Consider the following 12,163-nt stretch of genomic DNA (forward strand, 5'->3'; position numbering starts at 1 on the left):
AAGTGTATGGGACCTGAGAGAAGAGATTCAAGATATCTGTGTGAAGAAAGGGAATGGCATTCCACAGCTTTCAGATGCAGACTGGATTGCAGACCTTGGTTTTGCTGTTGATGTGACTGCACTTATGAACGAACTAAATGTGAAACTGCAGTGCAAGGGCCTTTTCGTGCATGAAATGTACAACTTGGTGAAGGCTTTTATGAGAAAGTTGCAGCTTCTCTCAAGCCAAATGGAGGGCAACATTCTCACCCACTTGCCAACACTGAAGGAAGCCGTACCTTCAACTGATCACCTCCACACGTACTCATCTATGTTAGAAGCACTGCATGGTGAATTTTTAAGGTGATTTCAAGACTTTAAAATGGTTGAGAATGAAATGCACATGATTTCTTACCCATTTACATGCAATGCGAGAATGCACCTAGTGATGTTCAGCTTGAACTCATTGACCTGCCGTCTGACACACTTCTGGCAGAGTACTCTAGGTCAGTCTCACTGCTTGATTTTTACTCTTCCCTCAAAGAGGAGGACTTCCCACACATGAGGAGGCATGCTCAGAAGATTCTCGTCCTCTTCGGATCTCTCTATATATGCAAACAGGCATTCTCAGGGATGAAGTTCAACAAATCCAAATCCCGATCCTCTATCACTGATGATCACCTCTCAGCTGCCCTTCGCATATCCACCTCAGACATTCAACCAGATTACAGTGCACTTGTTCGAGTCCAAAACAGACTAGAGTCTGTTAATTAACTGGAGTTAATTCTCACTAAACAAATAAAATGAACTGAAAAACATCAAAAGCACTTATTGCTTTTTGTATAGAGTTGTTTGTAATACTGAACAATAATGAAACAACTTTTCATTATTGGTTTGTGAGATTAACATGTTAAAAACAAAATGAAATACTGAAATTATTGTTTTTACTGTTTATTTGTTCTATATTTGACCTATTCCACAATTTCATACCTTTATTGTAACAGAATATCCTTATTCTTTTGATTATAAGTTTCAGTGCAAAACTATATAATGTAGTACTTTTTACAATGGGAGAAAATTAATACTGAGCAGAAATATGTTCAACTTATTGTTGGTTTGGCCCTCCAATGCAACTCAGGTTTCTCATGCAGCCCCTTGGAAGAATTAATTGCCCACCCCTGCTATAAGCCCTTCCTATTTGTGTACCTATCCAAACGTGTTTTAAATGCTGTAATTGTACCTGCCTCTGTCACTTCCTCTGGGAGGTCATTCTGTACACGCACCACCCTCTGTGTGAGAAAGTTGCCCCTCTGGTCCCTTTTATATCTTTTCCCTCTCATCTTATATGCCCTTTCATTTTGAACGCCCCTATGCCGGGGAAAAAACCTTGGCTATTCACCCTATTCTCATGCCCCTCATTATTTTATAAAACTGTATAAGGTCACCCTTCAGCCTCCTGCGTGTCAGTACGTTTTTCACCCTGAGAGTGGTAGGAATCGGGAACTGGCTGTCTGAAGGAGCGGCTGAGGCAGAACGCCCTCATTTAAAGAAAAATTGGAGATGCTAGAACTGGAATCCAGCTGGAAAGGCTCATTTCACTCAGCTAGCACACACTCGAGGGGCAGAACAGCCTCCCCCTGCGGAGTGAATACTTGTCTGTCTCTGCTAGTCTGGGGCACAGGCTGAGGGGAAGGGCTTGGTGCTGAAGGGGTTAAATGAATGACAGATTCGATCGCTTTGAATGAGCACCTCGAGTCACAGTGACTGAGAGGGAGACAGAGGCACTGACTTGTTCTCTGTTCAGTGCAGATGCCGTAGACAGCTTCTACCTTGGAACCAGCAGAGAAGCAGCTGATGTTTGTTTTCTGCTCTCCCCCTCTTTGCAATTGAAGGTGAGCTCGGGATATAGTTGAAACACATAAGACGGCGCTTCGATAAATGGGGAAGTACTGCCCCGTGCTGGACAACTCCCGGGTCGACTGCCAAGGAAGGAGATTGTGCTGAGGAATGAGTTGGTAGCAGCAGCCGGGGTTGGCGGGGGAGGGGTGAAGGAAGTTAAGTGATGGTCACAGCTTGTCGGAGGGAGCCGGTGCAAAAGTACAAAACACAAACACGGGGAGCTCGTTTGGATCCGACGCTGTAGCGTGCAGCAGGATGAGAAAACAGCCCGCTATCCTGCCGCATGAAACCAATCTCGCCCACTTTGTCCTTTGCTTGAAAACGTTGCCCAGTTTTGCAGAACAACGACAAAAATAAACTACCAATTTTTATTGTGCAGAGAGAAACGACTTCGCTCAGTTTTGCAGAAGAACAGGATAAGACTGCCTAAGGGACGGATGGAACAACTTTGCCCAGTTTTGCAAAAACAACGGCGTGAGGGAAGAGCTCTTGTCAGTTTTTGCACAGGAAAGAAAATAGAAGGACTTCGCTGAATTTTGCAAAGGAGGAAAATAAGACAACCCTACCCAGTTTAGCGAAACACCGGTAGAAAAAAAAACAGCTTTTGCACAAGAGGAAAGTGGGACTTTATCCAGTTTTGCAAAGGAACAATTTTGCCCAGTTTTGCAAAACATGAACGACAAAACGCGTGTCAGATTTTGCAAAGGAGGAAAATGAAACAACCTCGCCCAGTTTTGCAAAACACCAAAAAGTCTTTCACCTTTTCAACAGGGGGGAAATAGTCAGGACTTTTGCCCAGTTTTGCAAAGCAGCAGCCTTGCAGCTTTGCAAAGCATTAGCGACTTTTCCCCAGGAGGAAAACAGTAGGACGTTGCCCGGTTTTGCAAAAGGAGCAGCCTTGCAGTTCTGCAAAACACCGGCAAAAAAAAAGTCTGTCAGCTTTTTGCAGAGAAGAAAAATCAAACAAGCTTGCCTAGTTTTGCAAAACGCCGACAAGAATGCCCTTCCGTTTCTGCAAAGGAGAAAATTGAAAGTACGCTGCCCGGTTTTGTGAAGGAACAACGAGTGGAGAAAATTGCTGCAAAGGGAAGATTTCTTTTGCAAAAAGGACTTCGGGTGGTGGTTTTATTGCAGCACTGACTCCAAACCAAAAAAGAGGAAACGAGAGCGGACGCTTTGGGGGTTTGGTATGGGTGGTATGGCAGGGGGCTGGTGCATCGTTTGAGGTTGCATTTGGAAAGGGGAGATGCAGGGGAGCGGCGAGATGGCGAACTATCGGAAGATCGGGCGGACGGAGGAGGAGAGCCCGCTGCCTTTCGCTGACCTGCCGGCGGACACGGTGGAGATGCGGGTGAAGGAGGGCAGCAAGATCCGCAACTTGATGGGCTTCGCGCTGGCCCGCATGGAGCTGGAGGGCACGCGGAGGATAGTATTCAGCGGTTCGGGCCGGGCGGTCACCAAGACCATCACCTGCGCCGAGATTATGAAGCGCAGGCTGGGGGGTTTGCACCAGATCACCAAGCTCCGCCCGAGGAGCCTGCGGGAGACCTGGCAGAGCAGCACCGCCGGCAGCGGGGCAGCCCTCACCCTGCTCAAGACCGTTCCGTCCGTCTGCATCCTGCTGTCCAAGGAGCCCCTGGACCCGGCCGAAGCCGGCTACCAGCCCCCGGACTCCGCTCCCCCGCTGTGGCCGGAGCCCGGTGCCGCTGGTGCCGCCCGAGCCGGGCAGGAGGAGCCAGGGTTCAGCCCGGCCAGCCGGGGCGTCAAGCGCCGCTGCCGGGGGAGCGACAGTGGCGGCGGAGCGCCGCCCGAGATGGTCCCGAAGCTCAGCAAAGGGGAACAGCCCAGTGAGACCCCTCCCTTCCCCAACTATACTTACCTCCTGAACCCCCAGCAGTAACTCACAAACCGCAGGGCACAAGTGGTAGTGTCCCTACCCCGGACCAGGGGAGTGTGTCATACCATCTCTAAACAGGTTAAAAAATATAGCACTGAGGGTCCTCTTGTAGTACAATGACAGTATCCGCACCTCTGGACTGGGAGTATGTATCATAACATCTCTAAACAGATTAAAAAAGAAATTGCCCTGGGTGTGGTACAGTGGTTGTATCCCCACTCATGGACTGGGACTGTGTGTCGTAACATCTCTAAACAGGTTAAAAAATATAGCACTGAGGGTCCTCTTGTGGTACAGTGGTAGTGTCCCTATTGCTGGATTGGGGGTGTGTGTCATAACATCTCTAAACAGGTTAAACATGAAATTGCCCAGAGGGTCCTCTTGTGGTACAGTGGTAGTATCCTCACTCATGGACTGGGAGTGTGTTACATCATGTCTTAACAGGTTAAAAAAATCATTTTGTGGGCTCTCTTGTGGTGCAAAGGTACTGTCCCTACCCCAGGACTGGATGGCTTGGATTCAAGTTGTTCTAGAGTGTGGGTTATACCATCTCCGAACAGATTAACAAATATCACTTTGCCATGAGGGTCCTTGTGATACACTGGTAGTGTATCCAGCCCTGGACCAGGAGCGTACATCATACCATGTCCAAACAGGTTAGAAAAAAATCACTGCAATCATGGTCCTGTTGTGGTATAGTGGTAATGTCCCTATTGCTGGACTGGGAGTGTGTGTCATAACATTCCTGAACAAGTTGTAAAGAAAATCAGTTTGCCAAGAAAGCCTCTTCTGTCTGGTGCAGTAGTAGTGTCCCTACCTATGGACTGGGTGGCTCGAATTCAAGTCCGACCTGCTCTAGAGGTGTGTGATACCATCTCCGAACAGGTTGAAATAGAATAGGAATTACAGCAGGGGCTCAGTGTGGCACAGTGGTAGTGACCCGACTGCTGGGCCAGGAGGTCCAGTCAAGTCCCACCTGCTCCAGAGATGTGCCATAACAGAGGTTGATGTAAAATATCAATTATATATAGAGGTCTATATACACATACAAATCTATACAATTATAGAGCACTTTGTAAAATGCACAAAGAGAAGTATTACTGTGTGTGGGTATGTTATGTTACAACAAAGATGCATTGTTAAGTCCCTGAACATTATGAAGTCTTTGGAAAATATAATGAAAAAAGGACATTTAAGAAGGGAAATTTTATTGCAATTTCAAAATCCACACATGGAAGCAAAGTTCCCAAAGATCACAGACTGGATAAGAGATTTAGCAAGAAATGTATTTGGTCCAGTTCTGAAGAAGGGTCACTCGACCCGAAACATTAACTGTTTCTCTCTCCATAGATGCTACCAGACTTGCTGAGTTTCTCCAGCCCTTTCTGTTTCCAGCATCTACAGTTCTTAGTGTTTTTGTTTTCAATTTAATTTGCTTGGTTAACCAGAAAGGTGGGTGTTCTAATTTTTATCTTTGTCTCTCCATAATGTCTTTGGACGTGACTCAGAGTAAACAGGGAAGCACAACTCTTGTTAATTAATAATTTATTTTAGAATGGAAGTGGGCTCTACCATTGCCTCCTCAAATCTCACCATGTGGATAAAAAGGGTTAAAAAAAAGAATAGAATTGCATTTAATTTCCATCAAGTGCTCTTCCTTAGAGTTTGTGAGTTTTATCAATCTCCATTGCTGCCTCTTTTGATTTTCCTCGCTCCCAGATGCTGTACAAATTCAAGTAATTAGCTCCTTTTTTAATGAGAGATTTCTGCGATGTCCTTTGCTTAATTTTATCCCTTTTCAAAAACCTGCCTGTTTGTTTATCCCCTGTCTCCCAGCAGATAGAGGCTGCTGTTTCAAATGAACTCAAAACAGTCTGTAGAGATTTATTTGGCTCCACTATAACACGGAAGGATTGTGTGTTCAAATAAGAATGTGATAGAGCAAGGATTTATGGAAAGCTCGTGACTTCTGTACATTGTTGTCAACATTGACATTGCAAAGCTTCGACTCTTATCGATATTACTGAGCTTAAATGGACACCCGGTTCTTATCTTAACCTACAGAGTTTTCAAAGTGGAATATAGTATATGAGCAAAATCCTGCTATTGACCATTTAAGCATCAGTGCCAAGGGATGTAACAGTAGGACGCTCTCCTGATAAATCTTTAGAATTGTAGCCTTTCTCTTAAGCAAGGAGCACCTTATACCCTTGTTGGTTAAACTGTTTTGTAAAATAAAAGTGAAGAATACTGTATTGCACGCAATGAGTTTCACTGAATTCTGCTTGTTTTATTAGAGGTTAATTCCATCTGTGCTGTTATAGAGAAGGCGACTCTCCCTGGAGAGGGTAAGGAGGTGAATACGGTATGCATTTGTGCAAATTGGCAGGTTTATAGGGAAAACTGAGGCCTGGGAATAAGTTGGACAGTGCATTCAACGAATCTGCAAGAATGCGACATGCCAATTGTCCCTCTTTCTATGCAGTTCCATTCCAGATTGTATTCGGCAAGCTTGTGTGCATATTTATCAGTCTCGGTACGCTATACAAACTCAGATATCTGTAAGCCCTGAGTGCGCGTTATCATACAATCATGGTATTTACAATGGATGTATAGACAAATGGTGTGCCCATGTGTATGATATATCCATAATTCTTTAATGTTGCTATCTATTTGCAACTACAAAAGCTCTCTTTTCAAGATTAGTCTCTTTTAACAGCAGTGTTTTATTTCTGCTACTACTCCATTAACAGTGGACCAATACTTTGTTCCTTAATTACAACCATTGCCACTGCTTTTGTTTTTTGTTTCACGAGAACTTGTCACTAATGTGTGCTGCCTTCTAACCTGACCCTTATTTTCTGTTTGTGTTACCCTGATCTTGTCCCCTTTCTCCAGTGGTGTAAAACCAATCGCATTTTCTATCTGTCTTAAGTTCGAAAGTAAGGATTTGAAATGTTAACGCTGTTTCTCTCTCCACAGGCACTGCCAGGCCTGCTGAGTTTCTTCAGCCCTTTCACGGCTTTTATTTCAGAGCTCCAGCATTTGCAGTGCTTTGCTTTAACAAGTGGTTTGATAATGACGACTGTGATCTCCACGGAACCGGCCTCCCAAAGCACTTTGGCTGAACCATGTCATGTTTGTGTGCAGCCAGTGACGTGGAAACAAGAGGCTGGCTGTGAATACAATTGCCCCAGGGATGCCATTTCTCAAGCTGAGCCAATAAATTTGCCCTTGGTCACTTGTGACACAGCCAATTTTGAAACTTCAGTGACCATTTACAAACTAGATCTGGGAGAGGGTCAGACGCCAGCTTCAAGTTTGGTAGTGCTCACTTTTATTTTCAGATCCAATATATTTAGCAAATAAATGAGTGAAACTAGTAATCCAGAGAGAAATTAGTGCTATAATGTGCTTAAATGCATATTTGTGTGTTCTTGGAAATCGTGTTATGTGTAATTTTCTCTGCCAGAATTGACTGACATTCTGAATACAAACTATATATATCTTAATATATAGCACTCTTAATGTACAATAAATAGCATATTTTGTGTTTTTCTCATTTTTTTCTTTTAGTCACATCAATTCTCAACACTGGAGCTCATCATGTTTGTATTAATCATTCCATTTAGTAGAGTTTATTTACAGAGACCAAATATTTTCCTTTCACTGCCATTGAAATTAGAGATCTAAATGTTGTATTTATCATGCTGCAGTCTGCTAGCTGACAAAGAGCTGAGTAGTGTCTAGAAATAGAGATATTACTGAGGTGATACATTACTTACCACAACCGTTAACTTTTGCCAAACGTGAGGGCATTGTTCATGCTCAGAGTGGCCGGTCTTTTTAGTCAGCTATATTCTTAATCAGCATGAGGGAGGTGGGAATACCATGTTCAACTGTATTGATTGCTGCCTGCATCTGTAAAGATAGCAGGCTGGGAAAGGGAGTCATAGAGATGTTTCTGCTGGTTTTATGCCCTTTTCAAAATGCTTATTTTCTGTGAGAATCCTATTTCACGTCTTAATAAAACTGCACCAGGTTAGCATTTGTAAGTACATCAAGGGAATATTATTTAATTGGAAGGAAAGTGTAAAATAATCACTCTTATTACACCATTTGCATGTGATTATGATAAATGCAAATGCATTTGAACATAAACTCAACATGTAATCTAAGGGTGCAATTTAAAGTGCGCTTTTGGGTGCCAATTTCTGTTGCATCCGGAGCAGAAATTCTCCTGTTCTACAGGCAGTTACTTCAGTTGTTTTGGCATTAGAACCTGATATGGTTACACTGGGTTAGTAAATCATTAATGCATGCTCTGTAAGAATGATGGGGTCATTATCTGATTTTTGTATATAAAGAAGAGTGAAAGGTTGAGTTTTATGTGTGTGTGTACATTGCAGACGTATATGGGTGTGAGATATGTGTTCAGCTATATGTAAATGTGGAGCCTGTAAAGATGAGCTTATGTGTGTGTAAGTATGTGTGTGGATGTGCACATCTATGCAAAGTATAGTCACAAGAAGAACAAACGTTAATTACATCCATGTGGGAATTATATGTCACATGGCCAACTTGAAACATAATCTTCTAACTTGATTGGCAAGTAACTTTAGAGTTACGTATTGTATAGCCATCATGATCTATAATGAATTAAAGCTATAAAAACACACCTCATTTATCGAACAGCAAGGCTCATTGAACATAGATAGTTTGTTAACTGGTCTGAATGAGATTGTCCCGAAGTTGTAATGTTTTGAATGCAGTCAGTTCCTTCAAGTATCAGTTCTTCAGGATGAATGTTTAATGATTTTAGTTTCTTGTCTAAAGATACAGGGTAGGCCATTCAGGACTGTGATGAAGAGCAATTCCGTCACTCAGAGAGTGGTGGGCCTGTGGAACTCTCTGCCCTAGAAAATAGTTGAAGCCAACACATTTAATATTTTCAAGATAGAACTAGATATAGGACTAAGAGCTAAATGAATCAGAGAGTATGGGGACTGTGTTGAATGATCAGCCATGATTGTATTGAAGGATAGAACAGATTGGAAGGGCCAGATGGCCCACTCCTGTTCCTATTTTCTATGCTTTTAGAATTATACTTTATTTCATGATGTAGATATTAAAACCCAGTAATGATGATAATTTCTGTTCCAGTTTGCATGTCCTTTCATTTTCTTTTTTATTAAAAAGTTCAGAGCGTCTCTCACCTCAGAGCTGCTGCACTTTCACAAAGCTGAAGAACTGGATAATACAACTTTGAAAAGAAGGGGAGACGATGGCCTAGTGACATTATTGCTGGACTGTTAATCCAGATAATGTCCTCGGGACCTGGGTACAAATACTGCCAGATGGTGGAATTTGAATTCAATATAACAAAATCTGGAATTAAAAGTTTAATAATGTCCATGAATTCACTGCCAACTGTTGGAGAAACCACTCCAATTTACTAGTCATCCTTATCTGGTCTGGTCTACATGTGACTCAAAACCCATAGTAATATGACTGACTCTTAACTGTCATCTGGGTAATTGGGGATGGGTAATAAATGCTGACATAGCCAGTGATGTCCACATTTCATGAATGGAAAATAAAGACAGCTTTGGGAACTGTGAGAGGTGCAAATCTCCAGTGGGCCTGGGGTTTGCAATTCAGGACATTGGTTCCATTACCGTGGGGGAAACCAGGAGCATTGATGAAGAACAGAAGACTATTTGCTCATGGATACTGTGAGAAACAGTTTTCCCATCTGGACTTAAAGTGTATTCTATAACAACTTTCTGTGATAATTAATTAGAGCTGCACATAGTCCAAAAGAGTTTTATTCAGTCTGTTTAAATTCACCTTTCAAAAGTAGACTGTAAGAACTGCCATAGCAATACATTGGGATGAATAACCTGTTTTTGGGATGTATGAAATGTTTTCCCTGTGCTGAATAATCAATTCCTTACAGTACCCCGAACAAAGAAGAAAGAAAATTTACAGCCCAGGAACAAGCCTTTCGGCCTCCGAACCTGTGCCAATCGAAATCCACTGTCTAAACGTATTGCTCAATTCCTAAGAATCTGTATCCCTCTGCTCCCCATCTATTTTGCATCTGTCCTGATGCACCTTAAGTGAATCTACCGTGCCTGCCTCTAATACCTCTGCTGTCAACACTTTCCAGGCACCTACCACTCTCTGTGAAGTACTTTTCACCTTGAACACGTGACCTCTCGTTATTGAATCCCTCACCTTGGGAAAAAGCTTATCTTTATCCACCCTGTCTATACCCTTCATGATATACATAAATGATCTGGAAGAGGGAATTGTTGGTTTGATAAGTAAGTTTGCAGTTGATATGAAGATTGGTGGAGTAGCAGAAAGCATAGGGGAGTGTCAAAGAATACAGGAGAATATAGACAGACTGGAGAGTTGGGTGGAGAAGTGGCAGATGGAGTTCAATCAAGGCAAATGTGAGGTGATGCATTTTGGAAAGTCTAATTCTAGAGCGAACTATACTATAAATAGAAGTGTCTTGGGAAAAGTTGAGCAGAGAGATCTGGGAGTTCAGGTCCATTGTACCCTGACGGTGGTGCACAGCTGGATAGAGTGGTCAAGAAGGCAGATGGTGTGCTTGCCTTCATCGGATGGGGTATTAACCATAAGAGCTGGCAGGTCATTGCTAAAATTGTACAAGACTTTGGTTCAGCCACAGTTAGAATACTATGTATACTGTGTACCGTTCTGGTTCATTACCAAAAGGATATGGACACTTTGGAGCGGGTGCAGAGAAGGTTTACAAGGATGTTGCCTTGTACTGAAGGTGCTAGCTATGAAGACAGGTTGAGTAGGTTAGGATTATTTTTATTAGAAATAATAAGATGGGGGGGGGGGACCTGATTGAGGTTTACAATTGAGTACCTATTTGTGAAAAATATTAACATGGAATGTAAGAGCAGGAGAGGCCATTTGGCCCTTTGAGTCTGCTACACTATGGTTCCAAGTGAGGACGGTGTGCAGCTAGGAAGGAATTTGTAGATGTCGGTGCCTCTGTCCTTCTACATGGTAGAGGTGATATGTTTGGTGAGTGCTGTCAGAGGAGTTTTAATGAGTTGATGCAATGCATCTTCTAAATGGTACATGTTGCTGTATGTAGGTGGTGGAAGAAGTGAATGATTAGGTGGCACTTGGAGGATTCATGTCAATAATGCAAGCTTTCTTTGAATTCACAAATAGCAATTTTAAAAAAACTGGAATTTTGCTTTCCTTTATTCCTTTGCTGCTAAACATCAGATCTACATCTTTCCTTAAAGTCTTCAATGTTTTGGCTTCTAACAGTTACCTGGGACTCAGAATTCCACAGGCTCACCACTCTCTGGAGAAAATAAATTTCATCTCTGACTTAAGGCCTTATCCTTAGACTGTGACCCCTGGTTCTGGACTCCCCTGTCATCAGGACCATCCTTCCTGCATCTACACTATCTAGTCGTATTAGGGATTTATAGGTTTCTATGAGATCCCTCTCAAATTCTTTTAAACTCCAGCTTATACAATCCTAACCCATCCAGCTTCTCTTTATATTTCAGTCCCATCACCCCAGGGGCATGCTTATTAAAATGTTGAAACCTATGTAAAATTTAATTAGTTATCTATCATTAGATAAATGCTTTTAAAAATTTGCAGACTGTGTTTTTCTCTACTGTGGTATCCAAAAACGTGTAGGTGATATAGGAATATGGCATTGAGGTAGATGATCCAGGATGTTGGAGCAGGTTTGAAGGGCTGAATGGCCTACTCCTGCCGTTATGTTTCTGAAAGAGCAACAGATATTCATGGTGTAGACTTTGACTTCCTTGTGCATTCCTATGTCATAAAGTAGTGAGTTTGCAATCGTCACTCACTACCTTAGGAATGAGGGAGGGCTGCACTGTCAGAGATGCCGTGTTCTTGATGAGATGATTAACCGAGACAGGCTCAGTGGATTGGGATCTATTAAATCAACTATTTTGAAGAAAAACAGGGAAGTTCTTCCTCAATGTCTTGGGCAATATTTATCCCTCAAACAATCACACCAAATAATTGTTTGTCTGGGTATTTAATTAATTGCGGGGCCAATCTGTGTGCATATTGGCTTGTGTGTTTGCTTATGTTAAAACAGCATAGTGTGTGGCAAATCATTTTCTGTAATGTGTCCCAGTGATTATGAAAGGTACAATATAAATGCAGGTTCCTTCTGAAGGCTGCCTGCCGTATTATAGTCCAAGCCTTGCTGCTTAACATTTCTCATTGAACAGACTCTGATGTTTAACGATACTTTGGATTAGTGTAGCATGTCAGATTGGAGGAAATAACAACCAGAATGACAATTGACATTTTCTCTGTAATGCTTTCAATGGAAGA

General features: G+C 42.5%; 1 protein-coding gene across 1 annotated transcript; it reads left to right on the forward strand.

Moving 5' to 3' along the window:
• The first annotated feature begins 1,723 nt into the window (after positions 1-1,723).
• LOC140458447 (ribonuclease P protein subunit p25-like protein) lies at positions 1,724-11,387 on the forward strand. The gene has a single exon (XM_072553030.1). It carries the CDS (start codon positions 3,125-3,127, stop codon positions 3,776-3,778), a length of 654 nt encoding a protein of 217 aa, XP_072409131.1. The 5' UTR covers positions 1,724-3,124; the 3' UTR covers positions 3,779-11,387.
• Positions 11,388-12,163: the final 776 nt, after the last annotated feature.

This window comes from Chiloscyllium punctatum, chromosome 33, assembly GCF_047496795.1.
Source record: "Chiloscyllium punctatum isolate Juve2018m chromosome 33, sChiPun1.3, whole genome shotgun sequence".
NCBI classification, from domain to species: Eukaryota; Metazoa; Chordata; class Chondrichthyes; order Orectolobiformes; family Hemiscylliidae; genus Chiloscyllium; species Chiloscyllium punctatum.